This window comes from Anopheles maculipalpis, chromosome 2RL (genome assembly GCF_943734695.1).
Source record: "Anopheles maculipalpis chromosome 2RL, idAnoMacuDA_375_x, whole genome shotgun sequence".
NCBI classification, from domain to species: Eukaryota; Metazoa; Arthropoda; class Insecta; order Diptera; family Culicidae; genus Anopheles; species Anopheles maculipalpis.
Genome location: NC_064871.1, coordinates 23,132,647 through 23,153,405, shown reverse-complemented (window position 1 = coordinate 23,153,405; position 20,759 = coordinate 23,132,647). Strand labels below are relative to the sequence as shown.

The 20,759-nt window shown below is 44.0% G+C and overlaps 5 protein-coding genes across 5 annotated transcripts; 2 read left to right on the top strand and 3 right to left on the bottom strand.

The window, feature by feature from the left end:
• Window positions 1-6,887: 6,887 nt before the first annotated feature.
• LOC126558672 (solute carrier family 25 member 45) lies at window positions 6,888-8,362 on the bottom strand. Its single transcript, XM_050214722.1, has 6 exons — window positions 8,320-8,362; window positions 8,131-8,243; window positions 7,732-7,838; window positions 7,530-7,663; window positions 7,089-7,450; window positions 6,888-7,019 (listed from the first exon to the last, which is right to left on the bottom strand). The coding sequence occupies exons 1-6, from the start codon at window positions 8,360-8,362 to the stop codon at window positions 6,888-6,890; spliced, it is 891 nt and encodes a 296-aa protein (XP_050070679.1).
• Window positions 8,363-9,922: 1,560 nt separating this feature from the next.
• Window positions 9,923-10,372, bottom strand: LOC126559492 (uncharacterized). Its single transcript, XM_050215660.1, has 2 exons — window positions 10,243-10,372; window positions 9,923-10,145 (listed from the first exon to the last, which is right to left on the bottom strand). The coding sequence occupies exons 1-2, from the start codon at window positions 10,367-10,369 to the stop codon at window positions 9,955-9,957; spliced, it is 318 nt and encodes a 105-aa protein (XP_050071617.1). The 5' UTR covers window positions 10,370-10,372; the 3' UTR covers window positions 9,923-9,954.
• A 1,208-nt stretch (window positions 10,373-11,580) lies between these two features.
• On the bottom strand, window positions 11,581-11,981 carry LOC126559494 (uncharacterized). The gene is made up of 2 exons (XM_050215662.1): window positions 11,855-11,981; window positions 11,581-11,781 (listed from the first exon to the last, which is right to left on the bottom strand). Exons 1-2 carry the CDS (start codon window positions 11,979-11,981, stop codon window positions 11,591-11,593), a joined length of 318 nt encoding a protein of 105 aa, XP_050071619.1. The 3' UTR covers window positions 11,581-11,590.
• A 539-nt stretch (window positions 11,982-12,520) lies between these two features.
• LOC126559493 (uncharacterized) lies at window positions 12,521-12,914 on the top strand. The gene is made up of 2 exons (XM_050215661.1): window positions 12,521-12,647; window positions 12,721-12,914. The coding sequence occupies exons 1-2, from the start codon at window positions 12,521-12,523 to the stop codon at window positions 12,909-12,911; spliced, it is 318 nt and encodes a 105-aa protein (XP_050071618.1). The 3' UTR covers window positions 12,912-12,914.
• Window positions 12,915-18,247: 5,333 nt separating this feature from the next.
• On the top strand, window positions 18,248-20,389 carry LOC126559049 (zinc finger homeobox protein 3). Its single transcript, XM_050215151.1, has 2 exons — window positions 18,248-18,392; window positions 19,869-20,389. The coding sequence occupies exons 1-2, from the start codon at window positions 18,248-18,250 to the stop codon at window positions 20,387-20,389; spliced, it is 666 nt and encodes a 221-aa protein (XP_050071108.1).
• Window positions 20,390-20,759: the final 370 nt, after the last annotated feature.

Below are 20,759 nucleotides of genomic sequence, written 5' to 3'. Positions count from 1 at the left end.
CCCCATCCATTATTGTTTCCGCCTTCCCTTTACATGTTATCTCTCACACAAACATCTTAACACACACACACACATACTTACAACACATCCTTCTAACACAGTACAGAATTAAAAACAAAGCGGGCAACAAGAATACTGAAAAAAGCATGCTTAATATTCTAGATTTATTAAAAGCAGTGTGTGTGTGCGTGTGGTGTTGTAACTACAGAAAAATGGAAAAAAGTGAGACAATTTATAACGCGTCAACACACACATACACACGGATACTATTAGGGTGACAAATTACAAAAAAAAAAAACGCATGAAAGAAAGGGGCAACAAAGTGCAACAGGATAGTAGCGAAGCAAAGCAAAAAGCAGGCAAAAAATCCCGAAAGCAGAAGTAAAACGAGAAAAGATCGTCTAATTAAAAACGAAAAGTAATGTAAAGCAAGCAAGCAAAACAAAAATCATCTAAATATTATGCAAGCAAAACAAGTTGTTGAAGATTATAACAAAGTGAATTAATGCAACAACAACAACAAAAAATTGAAAAACACTACAGGCGTTATATGGACGAAATAACGACAGAGAGAAGGGAAGAGAAAGATACGCTGTGAAGCTCTAGTGCGGTACAACAGTGAACACTGAAAAACACATACACACACACATAAGTCCCCCTTGGCATAGAACGCATTGCTAAAAAAAAACAAGATGTATTTGTTGTAGTTATATGAAAAATTATAATATTAATTATTATTACACTCGGCGGCGAGAAACAAACAGACCACACATAAAAACACAAGAAGAAAAGTAGCGATGAAAAAATAACGCATATTATGTGTGTGTGCGTGCGTGCGTATGTGTGTGTGTATAGAAGATTCTCCCTGCGAGTGTGTGGTGGTGCCACACACAAAAACACGCTTGTATGGAGGAGATCCGTGCTGTGTAGCTAGAGCTGTCCTGAAATCGAACGATCGTGCTACAGCGAAAGAGAATGAAGCGCAGAAGTAGAAGTGGGAGGTAGGTGTGATTTTCGCTGTTTTGTTTATCGCGTTAATGTTATCGCGTGAGTAATATACGTGAAAGTAAAAGGAAACCCCCGGTCAGGAAATTTCTGTTCTAACAATCGTTTCGGATTGATTTATCCGTCAAGCACCCGGGGCAAGCGAAAGCGAAAGTTAATACAGGGGTGTTGCGGGATGTCAAAGGTAGTCAATGGTAAACCTAGTGCGTGCGTGCGTGCATGTGTCCATCTGTATTGTGTTTTTCGATGTGAATGACTAGATAAAGCAAAAAGAAGAAACAGGACTTTGCTCCCCCTTGGACCTGTTGTTGTTTATCGCTCCTATGTAGCAATAGGGGGGGGGGGGGGGGGGTGGGGGGAGCACGCACACACATACACACACATGCCCTGTACGCGTTATAAATAAGAAACAAGAATAGAAAATAATAAATAGAAAACGAGAAGAAAAAAACAACAAAAACCTAAAATCACTTAATCAATAAACACAAACACAAGTACACAAACACACTACATTACCATTAGAGAAGCTAAAATTAAACACTCCACGCACACAGACACACTTACACACAAGATCGGACAAAAAATAATAAGATATCATAGAGACGCAGTTTTAAGACGTGGCCAACAAAAGAAGAAAAAAAATCAACATATTATATATATACTGACAGAGAGGAGACACGGTTATTATAAACGTAAGTGCCGTATCATGAGTACCAGAAAAGCTGAGAAAAAAATAACCACAAAACAAAGAAAGGACGACAAAAACGCATAAGAAAACACACACGTTGAACGAGATTCCCTGTATATTGTAACAATAATCGTGTGTGTGTGTGTGTTTGTAATGTGTAATCTATCAAATTCTTTATTGTCCGTGGGCCATCGCACTATTAGCAAAAGAAAAAAAAAACGATCGTAATCGAAAGCTCTGTAATTTGTTAAAGCTGTAGATCGTTTTCTGTATCACTTCCGGTGGTGTGTGTGAAAGTGTGCGAGAGAGAGAGAGAGAGAGAGAGAGAGAGAGAGAGAGAGAGAGAGAGAGAGAGAAGGATAGAGATGTATTTGGTTTTTGGGGTTAGGTTTTTGTTTCTTCTTTGTTTTGTATATGCCTTAGCGCCTTTCCGTTACACTCTGCGTGTGTGTGTGTGTTTGTGGCTTCGGCTGGCTTCGCTTGGCTTGGATCTTTTATCACCCATCGCCAAGCACGCCAAGTGTAATAGTGTTGCTGTCACACGTGGTGCATATTAAAAGCGAAGGGATTCAGTTTTCCAGATGATAGTTTTATTTAACGGCGGCCCCACACGAAGAAGATGGACCTTTTTGCCTCTTCTTTCACGGTCCCCAGTAGAGTTGGAGGTGTATATGTTGACCATCAAAAGCTGTGGATTGTTATACATCATGATGTCCCCGGCTAAAGGTCTTATATTATTTTTTTTAAATTAGACTGCAGAATTAATACCTTTTTTCGTTTTTTTCTTTCCTTAGCCCGTATGCGCGGTGGGACAAAATATTAAAAAGCCTCCCTCCGTCGTATTACGATTATTCGCAAAAGTGGGATAGATTATGCTGCTGTTAGAACAACACGTGCATAGTGTATGTATGTGTGTATGTGTGTGTGTGTGCGCGAGCTATGTAGGACACAACCCCCATGCTGTGTATGTGCGCGCGCGCCCTCTCGTCGTCCCCTAACAAACACGGTAAATCACTAGAAAGAAAGAGAGAAAGAAAGAGAGAGAGAGAGAGAGAGAGAGAGAGAGAGAGAAAGAAATAGGCGGCAAATGATAAATGATAAACAACTAAAACGTGATACTAAAGAAGAAGATGAAGAACATTCACAAAACCGCCCGCCCACCAACCAACCATCCGAAAGCAAAAACAAAACAGAGCAAAAATCACACATCACCCTCCCTCTGTAGTAGGAATCACACATACCTAAATTAAACAAAATATGGAAAAAGGAAAATTAACAAAGAAACAAAAAAAAGAAAAGAACATGAAAGGAAAGATATAAATAATGAAAAACAAACACACACACACACACACACACACACACACACACAGTAATGTCGATACAAATGGAGGCGCCAACAAACTCGCTGTGTTAAGCCGAGAGAGAAAGAGAAAAGATGGATCATTTAAATGCACGTGCGCGCATGCGATCGCTCCATGTACACGTGTAGGGATCGTATAAGGGAAAAAACAGCATGAAAACAAAATGTGTAGTAGGCATAGGAGAAGGAACGAGAGAGAGAGAGAGAGAGATAGAAAGAGAAAGGAAGAGTGAAAAACAGAGAAGATGTTAAAGCAAGCAAGTAAAGGAAAAAAGAAGTAAGCAAAAGTTGTCTGTTATCAGCACAGCAGCTGCTAATAATTACTCTACAATATTGTATTCAACTAAAGGAAGCAATGGAAAACAAAACAAAACAAAAAAAAAACAAAACAGATGGATAGATGCATCAATAAAAACAAAATGTGACGTTCAAAAACGAAAAACCACCATTCACCAACCACCGGCCAATTCTCACCACACAATGGTGTGTGCGAAATCGATCACAAGACAGTAAAGAAACAAAATCGCACTTGTGGATCTTCTTCCTTTGGTTTTATTTTTATTTCTTTTTTTTTGCAGATAGTAAAAGTTGTTACATATTTGCTATGTTCTAATTTTTTTTGTAATTTTATTTATTTTAGCCTTTCTTCTGCTTCCGGAACTACACATAGCTGCGCGAAAAGATCGAATTTTGCATAGGGCTTTATTCCCTTCCTGTTTCTCTTCCAACGTAGAGAAGGAAACGTTTCGATTTTATTTTCTTAGCTACGCGTGTCGTAAGAGTGAATCATGGAAACAATCGTCGATCCTAGACGCCTACGCCTCTAAGATAGCCTAGCCTACGTTCGCGGCGTGTTTGAAAGAGTGTGCGAGTGAATGCGTTTGTAATTTTGCATGCATGTATTTGTAAGTATGAGATGATACACTTCCTTTTCTTTAACGAGCATGTGTGAGTGTGGTGTGCATCTTGTATGAGGAGCACGTGTGAATGTGTGCAATGCAGTAGGAGCAGTAGAAAGACGATATGCGCTGCGCGTAGTAACTGTTGTCAAGGGCCATAATACCTGCTTTACCTGTGAACTGAGAAGATTCCCAAGGCATCGTAGTGCGTAGTAGTGCGTTGCATATGTGGACAATGCAGAGAGAAGCGATACTAATCGTGCTTGTTGTTTGTTTTAGTGTAAATGTGAAGAAAGCTTTGCTGCCGAATGCATTACAGAAGAAGCCCCACAATAAGATTTAGTGCAAGTAGGCGGCGTCTAGAACACAAACGGGAGTAGCTGATACAGAAGGCTAGAAGAAACACCGAATGGGAAAAAATAAAATAACCATCATGGCTGGGTAAGTTTGTTTAGGGGGGCAAAAAGTAACGAAAAACGAAAAATAACGTCCCAAACATGCAAGTTTTTTAGGTTCGATGAACAGAGCAAAAAAAGCACACAAACACTAGGATAAACAATACGCTGTGTAGCGTGAAAAAACTTTGTGGTTAAAGCGAAAGTGTGTAGAGCAAAATACCCCCGTGTAAAACAATAATACAAGTACATATTAGAATAGCCCCCAGGCAGGCATCATCACAGGCACCAAACCGCATTTGGTATCTTGTTTTCCCTTTCCTGTCCCATTCGTTTTATAGTCAAATATGCGCATTAAACGATATGGGTTAGAAAAAGCACGATTGCAAAATCTGAGATTATTCATTAGTGTAAGGGAATAGCGAATAAGGAGATGTAAATCGGCGCACTAGTACACTAACAAAAGGCAGGAAAATGGTGTAGAGCATAATCACATTTTCCTACGAAACTCCTTTCCTAAACGTAATAAAATAAACACACACACACACATACACTATCACGCATTAAGAAACCCTAACCCCACATATGTACAACAACAGCTGTACAAACATTTCTTCTAAATGCCTAGTAGACGACGATCGTGTGTCTGGTGCACGTGGTAGCTAAGGGAAACAGAGCACATGTCCCCAGCCTACTACATCTTGCGTAAGAGTTAGTGTGAGCTGTATTGATGGGTAAAAGAGAGTAAACAAAAAACATAGGAACTTATATGCAAATTATAAACAAACATTAAACACACACACACACACACACACACACACACACACTAAAGAAAAACTGTGAAATAGGCAGGGAAGCGAAACACTGGATACAATACAATGAAACAAATCGATTGTGGAGGTACGCATGTAAATGAAATCGTGTAACTCCCACACAGTCACACACGGGTAAAGAGAGTTATAGCAGAGTAGGACGGCCAATGAAGGATGAAACGTTTTCGTAGAAGAAGAATGAACTGCCAATTGGTGTGCAGAACGCAATCCCCGCAAAACAAAACAAACAAAAAGAAAATCCTGTAATTGTTGCGCGCTTGCCTGTTCAAAACTGCACCTATTAATGAGGGGAGATGTGTAAATGGCTGCCGGTGCTGATGTCTCACACATCACGTGCAAGAAGCGTGCAGACCAACAAAATGGTGAAATGTTCAGTTTTCTCCCCTGGACCCAACTGGAAGTAAAAATCGGATAAAATGAAATGTAGTAGTATCGTTGGGCAAGGAACAAAATGAAAAAAAAAAAAACGATTATACGAGCACAGATATGAACCGCTGGGGCAGATGAACCGAATGAAAACAGAAAACATGAACACAAAAAATAAAATGTTAGTAAAAACCAAAGTGTTTAAAAACGGTATAATTAAAAATAATATAACAATTAAAATATATAAAGAAAACACTATTGCGCAAGGTGTGAAGCATGTGAAGCAATGTTACGAAAACCGACGGCACCCTGGATCAAGATCCTTTAAGCTTGAAGCATCTCACCATACAGGTAAGTATTTAAAAAAAAATTATTTACGTATGAGACATACGTGTCCACTTAAAAAATGGTGAGAAACTAGGGAAACTCAAAATATCTAGCAGGGGCGGATTTAGTCCTTCAGAGACCCTAAGCTGAAATGGTGTTGGAGCCCTTTCATGGAATTCAATATCCTGTGGCCGGGGGGGCAAAGCCGAATTGAAGGCCTTTGGCGAAATTGACAAGCAGAACCGAGGCCCCTGTATATCTCCATCGTGTGACTGGAAGGGATTCTCACGAGGCAGCAATCGAGGGCTCCATTCATCAGATCTGCCAGTATTCGCAACAACCAATCCGTTTTGGGCTTTAGCTCGAGGGACTCATTCGAGCCAGGGCGCCCACGCAGCCACTCAGTCCGCTTATAGGATAATCCGCCACAGAGTCCTAGTCTGTTCTGTTTTCGAAGAAATCCACGAAAATCACGTTAGAGAGGAAGATGCCTAGAGGGATTTTTAGAAGGATAAAGTCTGCAATGAAAAGTTTTATTATCCGTTTCGACGATATATTACTACTGTGCATCGAATGTTTGGTGCCTCAGTCATGATAATGGCACCGGATGACTTTGCTAGACAGAGGTGGCTCAGTACGGCCCAAGTTTAGATGAAGTAATTGCGTTGATCCATCACTGTATTCAGGATCGTTGAAACATCGAATACCAGGAAGCGATTACAGCGCCTGATAAGTAAGTAAGTAAGTAAGTAAGTAAGTAAGTAAGTAAGTAAGTACACTTTGAACAGCCAGTTATTAAAGTTTTAGGCGCGTGTATATCTAGCGCTATGGTTTATTTGTACATAACTTAACTAATATTAATATACTCAAAAAAACTTTAAGTACTTAAATCATTACAAATAATGTAAATATCGTTAGCTGCTAAGCGCACTGTACACAATCTTGATATTTACATCTTGAACTTTTTTCAAGGTAAAATGATACTTATCAGTGCCATAGATACACTAATCCGCTTCACTTCTCATCTAACAAATGTTGACACTTCTCCAAACAGTACTCATACCCCAAAAACGTGGCTGAATTGACCGGAGCGGCACGAGCAATAATCACCAGACTGCCACGGAACAGCGAACGCCATCCATGTTTCTACAAAGGCAAAATGAATTTTGAGTGTAATTGTAAAATATAACAGCTTGAAGTCGTAAATACTCTTACCTTAATCATCGATCGGAAACAGTGCATCATGCTCTTGTGCACGGATGGGTCCGTTTCCGCCTGCATGACCGTTTTTACCACGTCAAACGGTACGATAAACATCCACGAGGCAACACCCGCCACAGCGCCTGCAGTCGCTATCAACGAAGCTTGAAGGGCACCACCGATCGGGACACCGGTAAGCCGTTCCTTGCTGAGCCGGTGCAATCGCTCCTCAATCTCCAGCATATACTCGTACACGTACATGTACACACCGTACGGCAGGACGTCACGGAACATCATCGGTGTGATACCGCGGTATATCCCCGCGAAGCCCTCGCGTCGAAAGATATCCTTCAGGCAGGCCCACGGATGGCCGATAACTGGGAAACGATACGAAGTACGAAGAGAGATTTGTCAAGCAACACTGATTCTACACCACTAGCCGACACGACTACTCACAGGACAGTGTCTGAAGGCGCACCTTGACCACCTCGATCGGACAAGCCAGAAACACTTGCGCGAGGCCAGCCATTGATCCTGCCAAAAACACGTGCTTTCTCCAGTAGGCCTTCCGTAGCCGATCCGATCGTGTGCTGAAAAACATATCAAATGGGAAGTGGAATCTTGCCACGAACGACTACCGTCGGTGCTCATCACTTACTGTTTTTGTAGATAGCGCAAATGTGAACCGTACACGGCAAAGACGACCGAATTCAAGGCACCGTTCGATAGCAGTGGGAAGTACATTCCACGGTAGAATCCTCTGAGCTACAACAGGTGAGCGTGTAGATGCCGGGAGAGCAGAGAGAGAGAGAGACACGTAAATTGTCTGCAGTAAACAGATGGACGACGACGACGACGACGCTATGATCGACCCTGACCATCGTCAGCATCAGTATTCGCGTGTGTGTTGATGTAGTTCTAAATTTGGCCACCCTATAGGAAGCAACTTCCGTTGCACGCGTCTCTTAATTGCCAGGATTAATTTTGTACTGGCGTCTAGCCGCGCGCAGAATGTGGTGTGATTGCAGATTTAGCTTAATCTCTCTGATCCACTTACACCATTGTTGCGTATGATGATGTTGTACATCGCGCTGCCCATGCCATAGTTTGAATTCTGCTGCCATGCCTTAATGGTGTCCATCGGATGACCAACCAGCAATCCGCAGGCCCCTTTTTTGTTGGAAGAAGAGACGTAAAAAGCAGTACGGGAGTTTTCGGCTCCGGGTTTCTCGATCCTCTTACTTACCACCGAAGGAACCGGCAATGAAATCGCACAGTACCGGATTCATCTCCCGAGGATCAAGGAGGATACACACCGAGTGATCACGATCCTCGCGGCACAACTGCACAACGCGACTAGCTTGGATGATGGGGTTGCATGGGTTCGTGCACACCACCACGGTCGATCACGACAAATCTCTGTCTCACGTGTTCCGAGTGTCGCATATGACGCCAACGCCACGAAACATCACGATCAACAATGGGGTGCGCGCCTGTGTGTGTGTGTGTGTTAGGGTGATCGTCTGTCGTGAAATTTCGCGCTCTTACTATTCACACAGGATCACACTCACACCTTCCGTCACCGTTTCGCTCGCAAATCGTTGAACGGTGTCTGGCTGCATTCTAGTTCCGGCCCGTCAGCTGTGTTGATGTCGTGTCTTCAACAAGTTCGATGCAACGGGTTACTAGACTAGACTGCACCCGTGGTCTGATAAGAAATTAGTGCGAGTGCTCTCTTCACACGTGTTTGCGACCCGTGCATTCTATTCTACACACAACATTGTCTTATCGCTATGGTGGGTGATGTGTGTAGTGTCCCAAGGGGATGCTTTCGTAGGAGAAGTGAAATAATTAATTTGACGACGGATGATGTGGTTATAGTTCAGAGACAGACACTATTTGCTTTGTGTAATGGGGCCCGGTGGCGTCCTGCACTTATAGTTTTAGTGGCAGGACCTAATTATCTGTTAATTATCGTAATTCTAGACGCCTCTTTAATAGTCGATGAAAGTTTGATGAGGCCTCATTAGTTCGAATTGCCGATTTCATTACTTGGAAAGAATGGCCAATCTTCCTTTATATCGACTATTTCAGCCGTTGCTGCATTTGCTTATGGTACTAGATGCTAAGGGAAATCCGGCCATATGCAGTAAGTGATCGTGTTTTGCATAGTGTTACTTCTGTTTCCCTGTACGCTTAGGGTATTAATTCTTCTTAACCAAGTCGCTCCAGAAGCCAACAAATAATGGAGGACTGTGGAAGGGCATCCCCATAATCCTAGCCTCATAAAGTCTTTTTAGGGTCGTCCACATGGTAGGAGCAGGCGTAGTAGGCTGAAACTCCCAGAAACCCCAGGGTGCATGATGTGAGTCAGTAGTCTCAAATGACTTCTGCAGCTGGCTGGCTAACCGCGAAACTGCTATAAGGCAGGATAAGTAGGTAAGTAAAGAATAAGACCATTTTTTACCATCAGCAGGTCGTTGAGGCGCGTTGAGTAATGTCTTTCAAGACGGCGCATTACTATTGAAAGGCAAAGTAATCCCTCCGGGATAACATAGGACCATTCATTCGCAATAATCTAAAGCACCGCCAAGCCATTTCCACAGGTAAATTGTACTCCATTGCGGATATCGCCTAAAACCGTTCTTTCGATGCACTTCAATAAAATCTCAAAGCAGCTTGCTGGCCGATACTTTCAAACTACTCAATGTAAGGAAGCGCTTTTGGAACTGTTTATTACAAAAAAAAAATTCTTTAATTCAACGAAATCCAACCAAAATCAAACGATGAGGGAGCTCTTTCGTTCATCGTTTGCGTCGAAGTAGTCGTAGCACGGTTATTAAATCACATCAGAGATTAAGATATTGCCGGAGTACTGCACTTAGATGACTTCGGCCAGCTTGGCGGCTAACGCGGCATCACCCTGAATCTCAAGCTTTCCCTGTGTTAGAGCATCGCCTACGGTTAGCGTACGGGCACTAACCGCGATCAGGTCTTCTAGGCTCAGGGTAACGGTCACGTCCGGGGTGTCTGTCGTACCTTTCTCCACCTTTAGCTGCTTCAGATCGATCACTGTAAATGGCACACAGTCAGTAGTACACACACACACACACACGTCACTCCACAGTAAACATCAAACCCAGAAAGTGGTTTCCGGTTCCGTTCTTACCATACTGCTCCACACCGGACGCGGTTTTAATGTTGAACTGGAACACACCCAACACTTTGCGGGGCCCGTTCGGATCGACGGCGTTGACGCGCGCCTTCACCTTCTCGATAACAGCTTCCAGCGACATGACACGACCCGTGCTCAACGTACTCCAAGTGCACACAACAAGAAGCCTGATCAGACCAACCAGCGAATGGACGGTTAGGGTCTTGTCAAGGGTGGTTTTATAGCACCCTTACCAACGTCGGCGTTCACTTGCACTCGGGCTGATAGAAGCGGACCATAGGTAGACAAATACTACACACATCTATATATTAGATTGGCCTTAAGATCTTCGACCCAACCCAACACCGATGATTAGTGAACAATCGACGGATGGCCGGAAGATGCCAAGCTTGGCGTCGCCCATTCTTTCTCTATCTCTCTTTTTAGCTCTCTATCTTTCGCACACAAACACACACTCGTTCAGAGGGTCGCGAGAAAAGATGACTATCTTATCTGGTTAAACTTTTGGCCATACAGATAGCAGAAATGCCCCGGGGGACCGCTTCCTGCTGGAGGAGTAGTGGTTGTACGTGACGACAAAGTCATCATTCGAGTGTACTCCACCGCAAACGGTGTACTTTTAATTGGATTATTGAGCGTGAATTGAACACGGCCAGCCATCGTCAATTGGATGTCTGTTTGTGGTGCTGTGTGCCAGCGCCCGCGATGCAGGGTCATGACCAGGTACCACTGGATGTGATGGATGTGATGCAGAACAGCAGAGTATGTGATAGATAGATTTTTTTTGCTTTAATCATCCATTAGCGAACGAGTGCAAATCTTGACCAACTTTGATCGGATTAACTTGCTGGCGTTTGGTGGAACATTGCCGGAGGTTTAACCCCACCACTTCACAAGATAAGCTCTCTACCCCTACCTTCACAATGAGCCAGCACAATAAATGCAACAACCCCAAAAACGGAGGGAGGACGCCTTATTTGGTTGAGAGCAAAACTCGCATGACGAAGCCATTAATTTGGACAATTACCCGCTGCAATTGATTATCAAGATTGTAAATTGGTTCACAATAATAATACTCGGTCGCTTGGGGCGTTATCTGATTAGCCAGGTGCTAAAACTGAGCATCGTGAGTTGTGGGATGACAAGCAGAAACTCGAACAATATACTGTTCGATCGATAGCTGGAACCGGTGCAAACGTGTGACTCTAGCGTTACTTAACCCGTGGATGTTGACCACCTTTTCTTATACCCTCCCAATGAACTCGTTGTATTGCTTGGAGAATACGGGAGCACAGTGCTCTCCAAATGTTTATTTTTAGCAAAACAGTCAGTCTCTCTCTATTTAGATCGCATCAACCAGCGCCTGGAAGAGGGTCTGATCGCCAGTCATCGAGACCTTGCCCTGGGCGACGGCATCCTTAACCGGGACCTGCTTCGTTCCGATGGCGATAAAGTCCTCATCTTTCAGGTTGATCACCACATCAGGCGATGCAGCCTTGCCGTCCGACACCTTCAGTGCCTTCAGATCGACAACTGTTGGAGGACAGAAGAACATACAACAATGAGAGTTCCGTGTGCCATGGGAGGCGCTCTTACGATTGCTTACCAATCTCGTGCAGACCATCGGCAGCCTCAATGTTCAGCTGGAACACACCGAGCACCTTGCGGGGACCGTTCGGGTCAATCGAGGCAACGCGGGCCTTAATTTTCTCGATCACTGCGTCGCACTTCATGTTTGCAGATGTTGTTTGGTGAAGGGGGTGGTCGTTTGAACTGAGCGAGATCCTACAGAGCACTGTACTCGGCAGACACTGGACTATGCATTTTTATACTGAAAAGTTGAATCAACAACCCCCCTTGACCAGGTGGCTTGGTGGACCAGGATAATCTGGGATAACTCTATTTTTATCAACATGCTATTCTTAACCCGCACCGCGAAAGGGATCCGAAAAGCGACCGGATTAATGCAAGCCTTCACCAACCGAAACGTTGAGTTATAGTATAATCCATGGTTAATCGGACGCGACTCCGTTTGAGATTAACCATCACCACCACCAGAAACCCTCCGGTGGTACCATGTGTGACTTCAATGTCACTGGATGTAAACGTCACTACTAGACGCCTCCTATCGTGTGACGGATATCTGCCTAGGTAAAAAAAAAATCCTATAAAAAGATGCACATATGCAACGGGCAGTTTGTGAACTTGCCACACAGTCTGTGCTGCATTCAATCCTTCCAGCAACACCCGTCACTAAACAACATCTGCAAACATGAAGTGCGACGCAGTGATCGAGAAAATTAAGGCCCGCGTTGCCTCGATTGACCCGAACGGTCCCCGCAAGGTGCTCGGTGTGTTCCAGCTGAACATTGAGGCTGCCGATGGTCTGCACGAGATTGGTAAGCAATCGTAAGAGCGCCTCCCATAGCTCACGGAACTCTCAATGTTGTATGTTCTTCTGTCCTCCAACAGTTGTCGATCTGAAGGCACTGAAGGTGTCGGACGGTAAGGCTGCATCGCCTGATGTGGTGATCAACCTGAAGGATGAGGACTTTATCGCCATCGGAACGAAGCAGGTCCCGGTTAAGGATGCCGTCGCCCAGGGCAAGGTCTCGATGACTGGCGATCAGACCCTCTTCCAGGCGCTGGTTGATGCGATCTAAGTAGGGATTATTGTTCTTGTTTTTGTTGGTATTGTAATAAACGATCAATGTGCTAATAAACAGCATGCCCTTGTGTTTGTCACCATATTTAAAAACGCTTTATTTTCCTGTAAATCTTCAAACGCAATAGCAATAGATCTACGAGTTATTTTGATTGAGGAACTAACATAAAGATGAATTTTAAATTATGTCAGCGTCTGAGGAGTTGTTCGGTATCTGCCCCATTACCTTTACCAATCCTTCAGATCTTGGCGAATCCTCATCGCTCTTGGCTGTAGTAAAATCATTACTTCAAAAATTTACCCTTCTTCTGCTCTAACTCTACAACCTTGAGAGTTCTTGGAGAATGATTGCTAGCATTCTTGAATTAATTTGCCCATAACTAGGCAGTTAATCAAGCGTACATGCATATACAGCGTATATAAGCATATCATATCAAGCGTACAGATCATATATGTTCTTACAAATAAACCGGTAAACTTAGTCCATCTAAACATGCCTCAGATTTGCTGACAGAGGTCGATAGATACCTAAGATCAAGTAAAAACTAAGCTAAACGTTTGTAGGAAGATAAGAAGTTGCAAAAACCGTTACAGATTAACCTTTGGGCATAGTTGGCGGCCGCCGGAGGGGGGAGGGGAGTTTTCTCGTCGGACAACGGAGCTTCGTCAGCTTGAGAACCTTCTCCCTCCTCGTCAGAGCAGTTATTAAACGATTACGATCCTTGTCCACCTACGTGTTCAGTTTAACCATAGCAGGACCGGGGGGGGGGGGGGGGGGGGGGGGTAGGAGAGAAGGATCTGGGATGTGGGGTGTTGCACAAAAAGATGCGCGGATCAAAGACGCATGCAACGGTTTGCTGCACGCCGTGATCGGACCTAAACTGAGCGAGCTATTGCCTATTTTCCGCAGAAAACCCCCTTTTTCGTCGAATAACCGGGCGAGTGGTGGAGGGATTGAGGTGTGGTGTTCGACAAAAAGATGCGCGACTTAAAGACAAATCCAACGATATGCAAAACCCTCCGATCAGATCAAAACTGAGTTTTTATCCATAACTGGGCGAGGGGGTGATGGGACCGGGTTGGAGTGTTCTACAAATAGATGTGCGGCCTAAAGACGCATCCAACGGTAGGACATTCATCCCGATCGGACCAAAACTGAGTGAGTTATCACCGATTTTCCACGGGAATGCTTCTGGCGGAATTTCCCGGGAGTGTCTGGAAAATCCCCTTTACTTTCCTTTCGATATAAAAAATCATGTTGCGGAGGTCTTTTTAAACGATTTTTAAAGAAAGAAACAATAATGAGAATAAAAAACTTAAAATTTAAGAACAAATTTAAATTGCACGGAGAAATATTTGTTATGACGGAAAGAAATTATTTTCTGTACACTTTTAAAACTTCCATCAGCTACCTCCTCGCCCGGTATGCTCTCCTGTTACTCGAGGTCGAATTTTGCCGCATCGAAATTTGGTCGGCTTTGAGCTAAATTTCCGACCAGGAGCGACTAGTAGTAACAGGAGAGCATCCAAACTAGGAGGAAGCAGGATCAGATTTGCTACGGTACTTGGTACATTGACGCATAGAGGGCGCCATATAACAAAGTGTGAAATGTTTCATATTTTCGTTGGTGCTTAGTACATTGACAAATAGAGGGCGCTAAAATCAGAAAAGAGATGACGAAAATTTTCACCATGCAAATTGCCATCTATTTGCGAAAGTAGTAAGCACAACTGAAATTTTGACACATTTCACACCTCAGATATAGCGCCCTCTATTCGTCAAGAAACTAAGCACTGCAGCAAATCTGATCCTGGTACCTCTTCGAATGCATGCTCTCCTGTTACTACCAGTCGCGAGTGGTTAGAAATTTAGCCCAAAACCGACCAAATTTCGACCTGGAGTAACAGGAGAGCATACCAGGCGAGGAGGTAGCTAATGGAAGTTTTAAAAAGGGATTGTAAAACAATTTCTTTCCGTCATGGCAAATATTTTTGTACGTTCCAATTAAGTGTGTTTTTCAATTTTATTTTATTCCTTCTCATTTTTGTTTCTTTCTTTAAATATCTTTTTAAAAGACCTCCACAACGTGTTTCTCAATATTAAAGGGAACTGTGCGGGATTTTCTGGAAAATTATGCCAGCAACATTCCCTGTAAAATCGGTGATAACTCGGTCATTCCTGGTCCGATCGGGAAGTTCCGTATACCGTTGGATGCGTTTTTAGGTCGCGCAACTTTTTGTCCAACACCTCAACCACTTTCCTCCACCCCCACACTAAGTTATTGCGGAAAAAAATGCGTAAAAGCGGTTTTTGTGAAATACCTCGATAGGGGGTGGAGGGATCTGGATGAGATGTTCCACAAAAAGATGCGTGGATCAAAGACGCATCCAACGGTATATGGTATGCCCAGATCGGACAAAAACTGAGCGAGTTATCGCCAGTAATGCCGCTGGCGGAATCTTCCTGGAGTTTCTGGAAAATCAACGATAACTCACTCACAGTTTTGATCTGATCGGAGCGTTCTGCCTAACGTTGGATTTGTCTTTAGACCGCGCATCTTTTTGTTCAACACCACACCTTGATCCCTCCACCTCTCACCCAGTTATTCCACGGTAAAGGGTTTTTTTTGCGGAAAATAGGCGATAACTCGCTCATTTTAGGTCCGATCATGGCGTGCAGCATAGCATATCGTTGAATGCGTCTTTGGTCCGCGCATCTTTTTGGCAAACATCCCACCCCAATCCATCCACCCACTATTCAGTTATTGTGGAAAAACTGCGCGAAAGGATTTTTGTGAAATAACTCGGCAGGGGGTGGTTGAATCGAAAAGGAGTGTTGGACAAAAAGATGTGCGATCCAAAAACGCATCCAACGGTATACAGAACACCCCGAACGGGCCAAAAATGACCGAGTTATCGCTGATTTTCCACGGGAATGCTGCTGGCAGAATTTTATTCCGTCAGTTTCTGGGACCACATTAGCTTGTGGAAAGTCAGCGATTATTCGCTCAGTTTTGTTCCGATCGGAGCGTTCCGCATATCATTGGATACGTCTTTGAGTCGCGCATCTTTTTGTGCAACAAAATAAACCGATCCCTCCGCCTCAATTACTCTGCTATTTTTGTCTGATTTAGATCAATGTACAACGATCATTAAAATAGTAAGTGCAGGGATAGTTAGCTTAAAAATCCGATGACATGGCTTCACATGGTAGCAAACATCGGAAACTAATCGAACTTACATTCAATGTGATAGGCATCCCAATTTCCACTCTGCTTAGGGCCCTCAGAAAGGTTAAATCTGCCACTAGGTTTACAACAACTTTGGTCGATTTCAGTTTACCATGACTTACAGCACACACGTTTGAAAATACATAAGACAATATCGAGATCTTAATCAATTCGTCCATTCATCACTGATCGAACCTAAGCCTTCTTCATCTTGGTCAGGCCGACCATCTAACGGCTTACTACACTTGTCGATACCACGTAGTTGGATAGTCTGTCCTCACTACGAGGGGACGGTTCCGAGGTAAGATTTGATCCTCGGTCCTGCCGTATGAAGACTGGCACCATAAACGCCTCTACCACCGGCTCGGACTCATTTAAAAAAAGTCAGAACTATGAATGATTCAATAACATTATACACAATGAAAGCTTGATGGAATCCATTCATAAGCAAGGCCCGTCCATGTGCAATCGTGACACACCGATGGTGTCCCGTTTAAAACTATTTAACGAAAATCGTTTTTACTTCCGCATTTTAGCAAACATTAAATGACTGAGAGATAAAGCATTCGTGCTAAAGATTGATCATGAGAAGCAATTTTCCCACCATAGCGACATGGCCCGAATAACTAATGGGAAATGAATTTAACCAACAGACACCGCACCACACACAACAGAATGCTCTTGGAGGACGGAACAGAGGCGGACTAAAAAGAAGAAAGCAAGACTTCTTTTCTAATAGCTAGCAGACAGAAAATGTCAGCCCTCATCATCGTCAGCTTGGTTCGTGATAGAACAGTTTCTTCTCGCAACCGTCATCTTCCACCAACCCCATGATCTGATCGATCCGTTTCCAATTAGCTAATCGTCGATCATTCTTGACAGGCGAGAGGTGTGTAGTGTAAAATCTCGTTTACGGGATTTTCATCAGAATTCTCCCATGGCTAAGTAGAACCGGCGGAAGCTGTTACCAGCTCTCCACGAGACAGAAAGTACCGCTAACCCTGACAACACAACCTGATCTGCGCACGAGAAACGTCAAACGTTCCAGATGGCCCTATAGCTGGAACACGCACGATCTCGCGCTCAGAGGGAAGGATTATCGCGACCGTCTTTAACGGCACGGCATATCATCAAATAGAAAGGAGGAGGATGATGATGATGATGATGGGTAAAAAACGAAGTCAAATAAAAACATAACACCCATGGTAAAAAAAAGTGGTCCAGCAAGGCAAGGCCCCCTGGAGCAACGCACCGACATTGGAGTGGTTCTCGCGCTTAACGACTCGTTCTTGGTCGACGAAACGGTTAGCCCAGTACCGGTGAGGGTAAGCGTAAGAGTAGTGGCGGCCTCTCCCAAAAAAAAAAAAGAGTGCGAAAACGATCATCTAAGATCGTGCTGATGATGATGATGATGATGGTAAGAGAAGAAAATATGAAGGAGAACGGACGAAAAGGCGAGCAAACGGACCAACAAACAACAACAAAAATGCTGACTGGCTCCAGAAACGCGGCTTTCTTTAGGAAGGAAATTATAATAAACATGCACAGCGCGAAACACACACACGGCACACCGGAGATTGCCGGAGATGGGAGTTACTGACCCATCAGGAAGATCAGGTTCGAAACAGAGAGAGCGAGCGAGAAAGACATTTGGAGGGTGAAATTCGCTGCCCGATCGGCATTGACGTTGCATCGCCGAACGGATGGACGGGTTTCTGTACCGGTAAGCCTCTAAAAGAGCCATGTTTTCGATCTTCGCGTTGCCTCCTGTAGGTTGACACACTTGGGCCGGTCGAATCAGTCGAAACGTGCCGCTTGATCCGATCGGTTTGCGCGATCGTGCGCTAAGTGTTATGTCAGTTGAGTCAATATAAAAAGTGTCCAATTTTAGTGCTGAGTGCTATAAATAAGTCAAGGCGGTCAAGATTAATAACGTACGTGACCAAGTTGCAAGTCTGTAAAGCTGTTTCCGCGACAAGCCTAAATCCGTAACATTCGCGAACGAATCTAGAACCTCCCGACACGTTGTGAACGTCATCATAAAGCGCCGGTCTTCGTCGCAGTCAAAGGAGTGCCCGCGGCTAGGTCTGCCTGTCACACACGGATGGCATCGATAAGACACAATGGACGAACAGCAGCATCATGGCCGTTGCAGCTGATAATAGGCGGTGTTTGTGTGCTGCTGACCCTTCAGGATCATCCCCATAGTGGAGCCGTGGAGGCCACGATACCGACGATTGATAATATCGGTAATACCCTTTCGGATGGATAAGACATTGTGACATTGTGACACTTGGGTGGGAAGGTGGGGAAGAGAGACTCTCTCACTGTATCTATGCTTCGGAGGGTCGGTGACTAAGAAGAGTTCACCCTCAGTGTCAGCAATATCAAGCGGTGAAGTGTAGCGGGCAATAAAAGTTAAGCTGCACCACGAAACAGGCACACTTTCACTGATACGTCTGGCAGTCGAGGGAAGCAACCAGCTTAAGCTTACTTAAGCTTTATCGGAGCATTGCTTATGCAATTTAAACTTGCATTTTGCTAGAAAGTTTCCGCAACGAAGTCATCTTTAAAGAAGCACGCTTACATATCGGTTGCGTTAAAATAAGAACCATGTTCGGAGTGTGTTTCCAACTACGAACAATCTTATCGGAATGGTCGGGTTAAGCTAGGGATACGGTGGTTCCACAAGTCTCGGTACAAGGTGTCATAAACAGTATACAACTAGCAATTGTTTTACAATCATCATATCACGAGACTTTGGGCTCGATTAGGAGGCGGTGTACTTTGAATGTATTGCAGCAGAGAAATAGTTTTTTGGAAAGAAGTGTCTATGAATGGATCGATCCGTTGGACGCGTGAAAAACTGAGGACACTTTATTGCAGACTTCATCTACTGCTTTATGTTGATGAGGTATGCAGAAATTCATCTTCATGAAATACTGAAGTTGTACTCGCAAGAATTCGCACACACAGAAAGGGACATCATTGAGCAATTTGTGGGTTCATTTGCTCTTGTTTACTAAACTAAGTCTTATGATGTCTAAGTCTAAAAAAGTCCCCTCTATTGCGGTCTTCCTTAAACCTGTTCTTAAATGTAGAATTCCTCTGGTTACAACATGCAAGAGAAAAATTGGGTCAGATACGATAAGGTCCGAATAGGCTTCGCAATTTTTACCATCGCATACGTTCATATATTCATAAAGCACTTTCTTTTTGAATAAGGCAAAATAACCTTACCCGGAACTAAATGCGTACGTGGCTTTGGCAATGGCCTTTACTGACCATCAACCAGACGAAACAAAAAAAAATCCACGAGAAATGAAAGCAAAAACCCATCTTTTGCGACTTGTTTTCGGTCAAAAGTGTGCGTGGGATGAAAGAAAAAGTTAATTGATACACCCCAGCCACGGACATAGTTGGCGGCAAAAATTTGAAGTACAAGGAGAACAAGAAGACGCGAATGTACCAGACCAAACATTCGAGAAACATAAACTGTGTCTGTGTCACCGACCATCTTCGAGGAGGCCTGATGATAGTGACGAATCAAGGTTTTTGTGCGTTTATATTGTGACGCTAGAGACTAACTGTTAGCGAAATCCACTGTCAGCATTTAGTTGAAATCAGCTAGATAGCACCAATGGAAGTCCCAACACCAAAAAGCTATTAGTTACCTCCAAAATACTCACCTAACGTATGCTTCGATCTTTCCCTTTTCTTCACAGTAAAAATTCTACAATCACCTGTCGTACAGCAACTGATTCTTCCCCGGCCACTGATAGCCGCCGATCCGAGTGTTGCTGCAGACGCACCGGCGGGAGCAGATACGCCTAAGAAAGAATCCAAAAAGCCATCCCCTATGAGCGATGAACCGTCTAAAGTGTCTCAGAAAGAGAAACGGGAACAAAGCGACGAAAGCGATGTGCCGCCGATACGTGCGTTCCTGATACCCCGGACAAGATCCTTGCCGGGCTGTCCATTGTGTGATGCATCGGTGTACAGCTACTGCGACGAAAAGGTGTACCATGATGCGTGCTGCTGTGGTTCCATCAATGGTGCGGTACCGTTTGGCGGTGGTGGCGGCGGCGGCGGTGGTTTCGGAGGTTTTGGTGGCTTCGGACGACAATTCGGTGGACCCGGGGGATTTGGCGGTGGCTGTGGTTTCAAAGGATGTTCCTTCCTGTACGCAAACTCGTGCTACGAACATCAGCTAATAGTGAACTGTTGCTGCAATTCGCCATACTAGTGAGTGGAGTCGCATTTACGGACGGACGGAATTTCTTGCTTCGGATGCTGTGGCCCTTTCGTGAAATAGTCACTCTCGCTCTCTCTCTCTCTCTCTCTCTCTCTCTCTCTCTGTATTGCTGTCTGTCAGCTTTACTTGTTTAATTTAGCGAAATTACTTGCTTCATTTTTTTCTTTTCTCCATTCTTCTTTTTTCTGGTCTCATTCTATCACTTACTTGTTCGTAGGGTTAGTTTAAGTTTCGGTTTCGCCTTCGAGTGCGAAAAAAAGGGGACAAAATATTATTAGTATGAATCCTACAGTGGGATTCTTATTTATACAGCTGCCTTAGTTTTTAGCAGAGCATCGTGGGTGGTTCTCTTATGTGCACA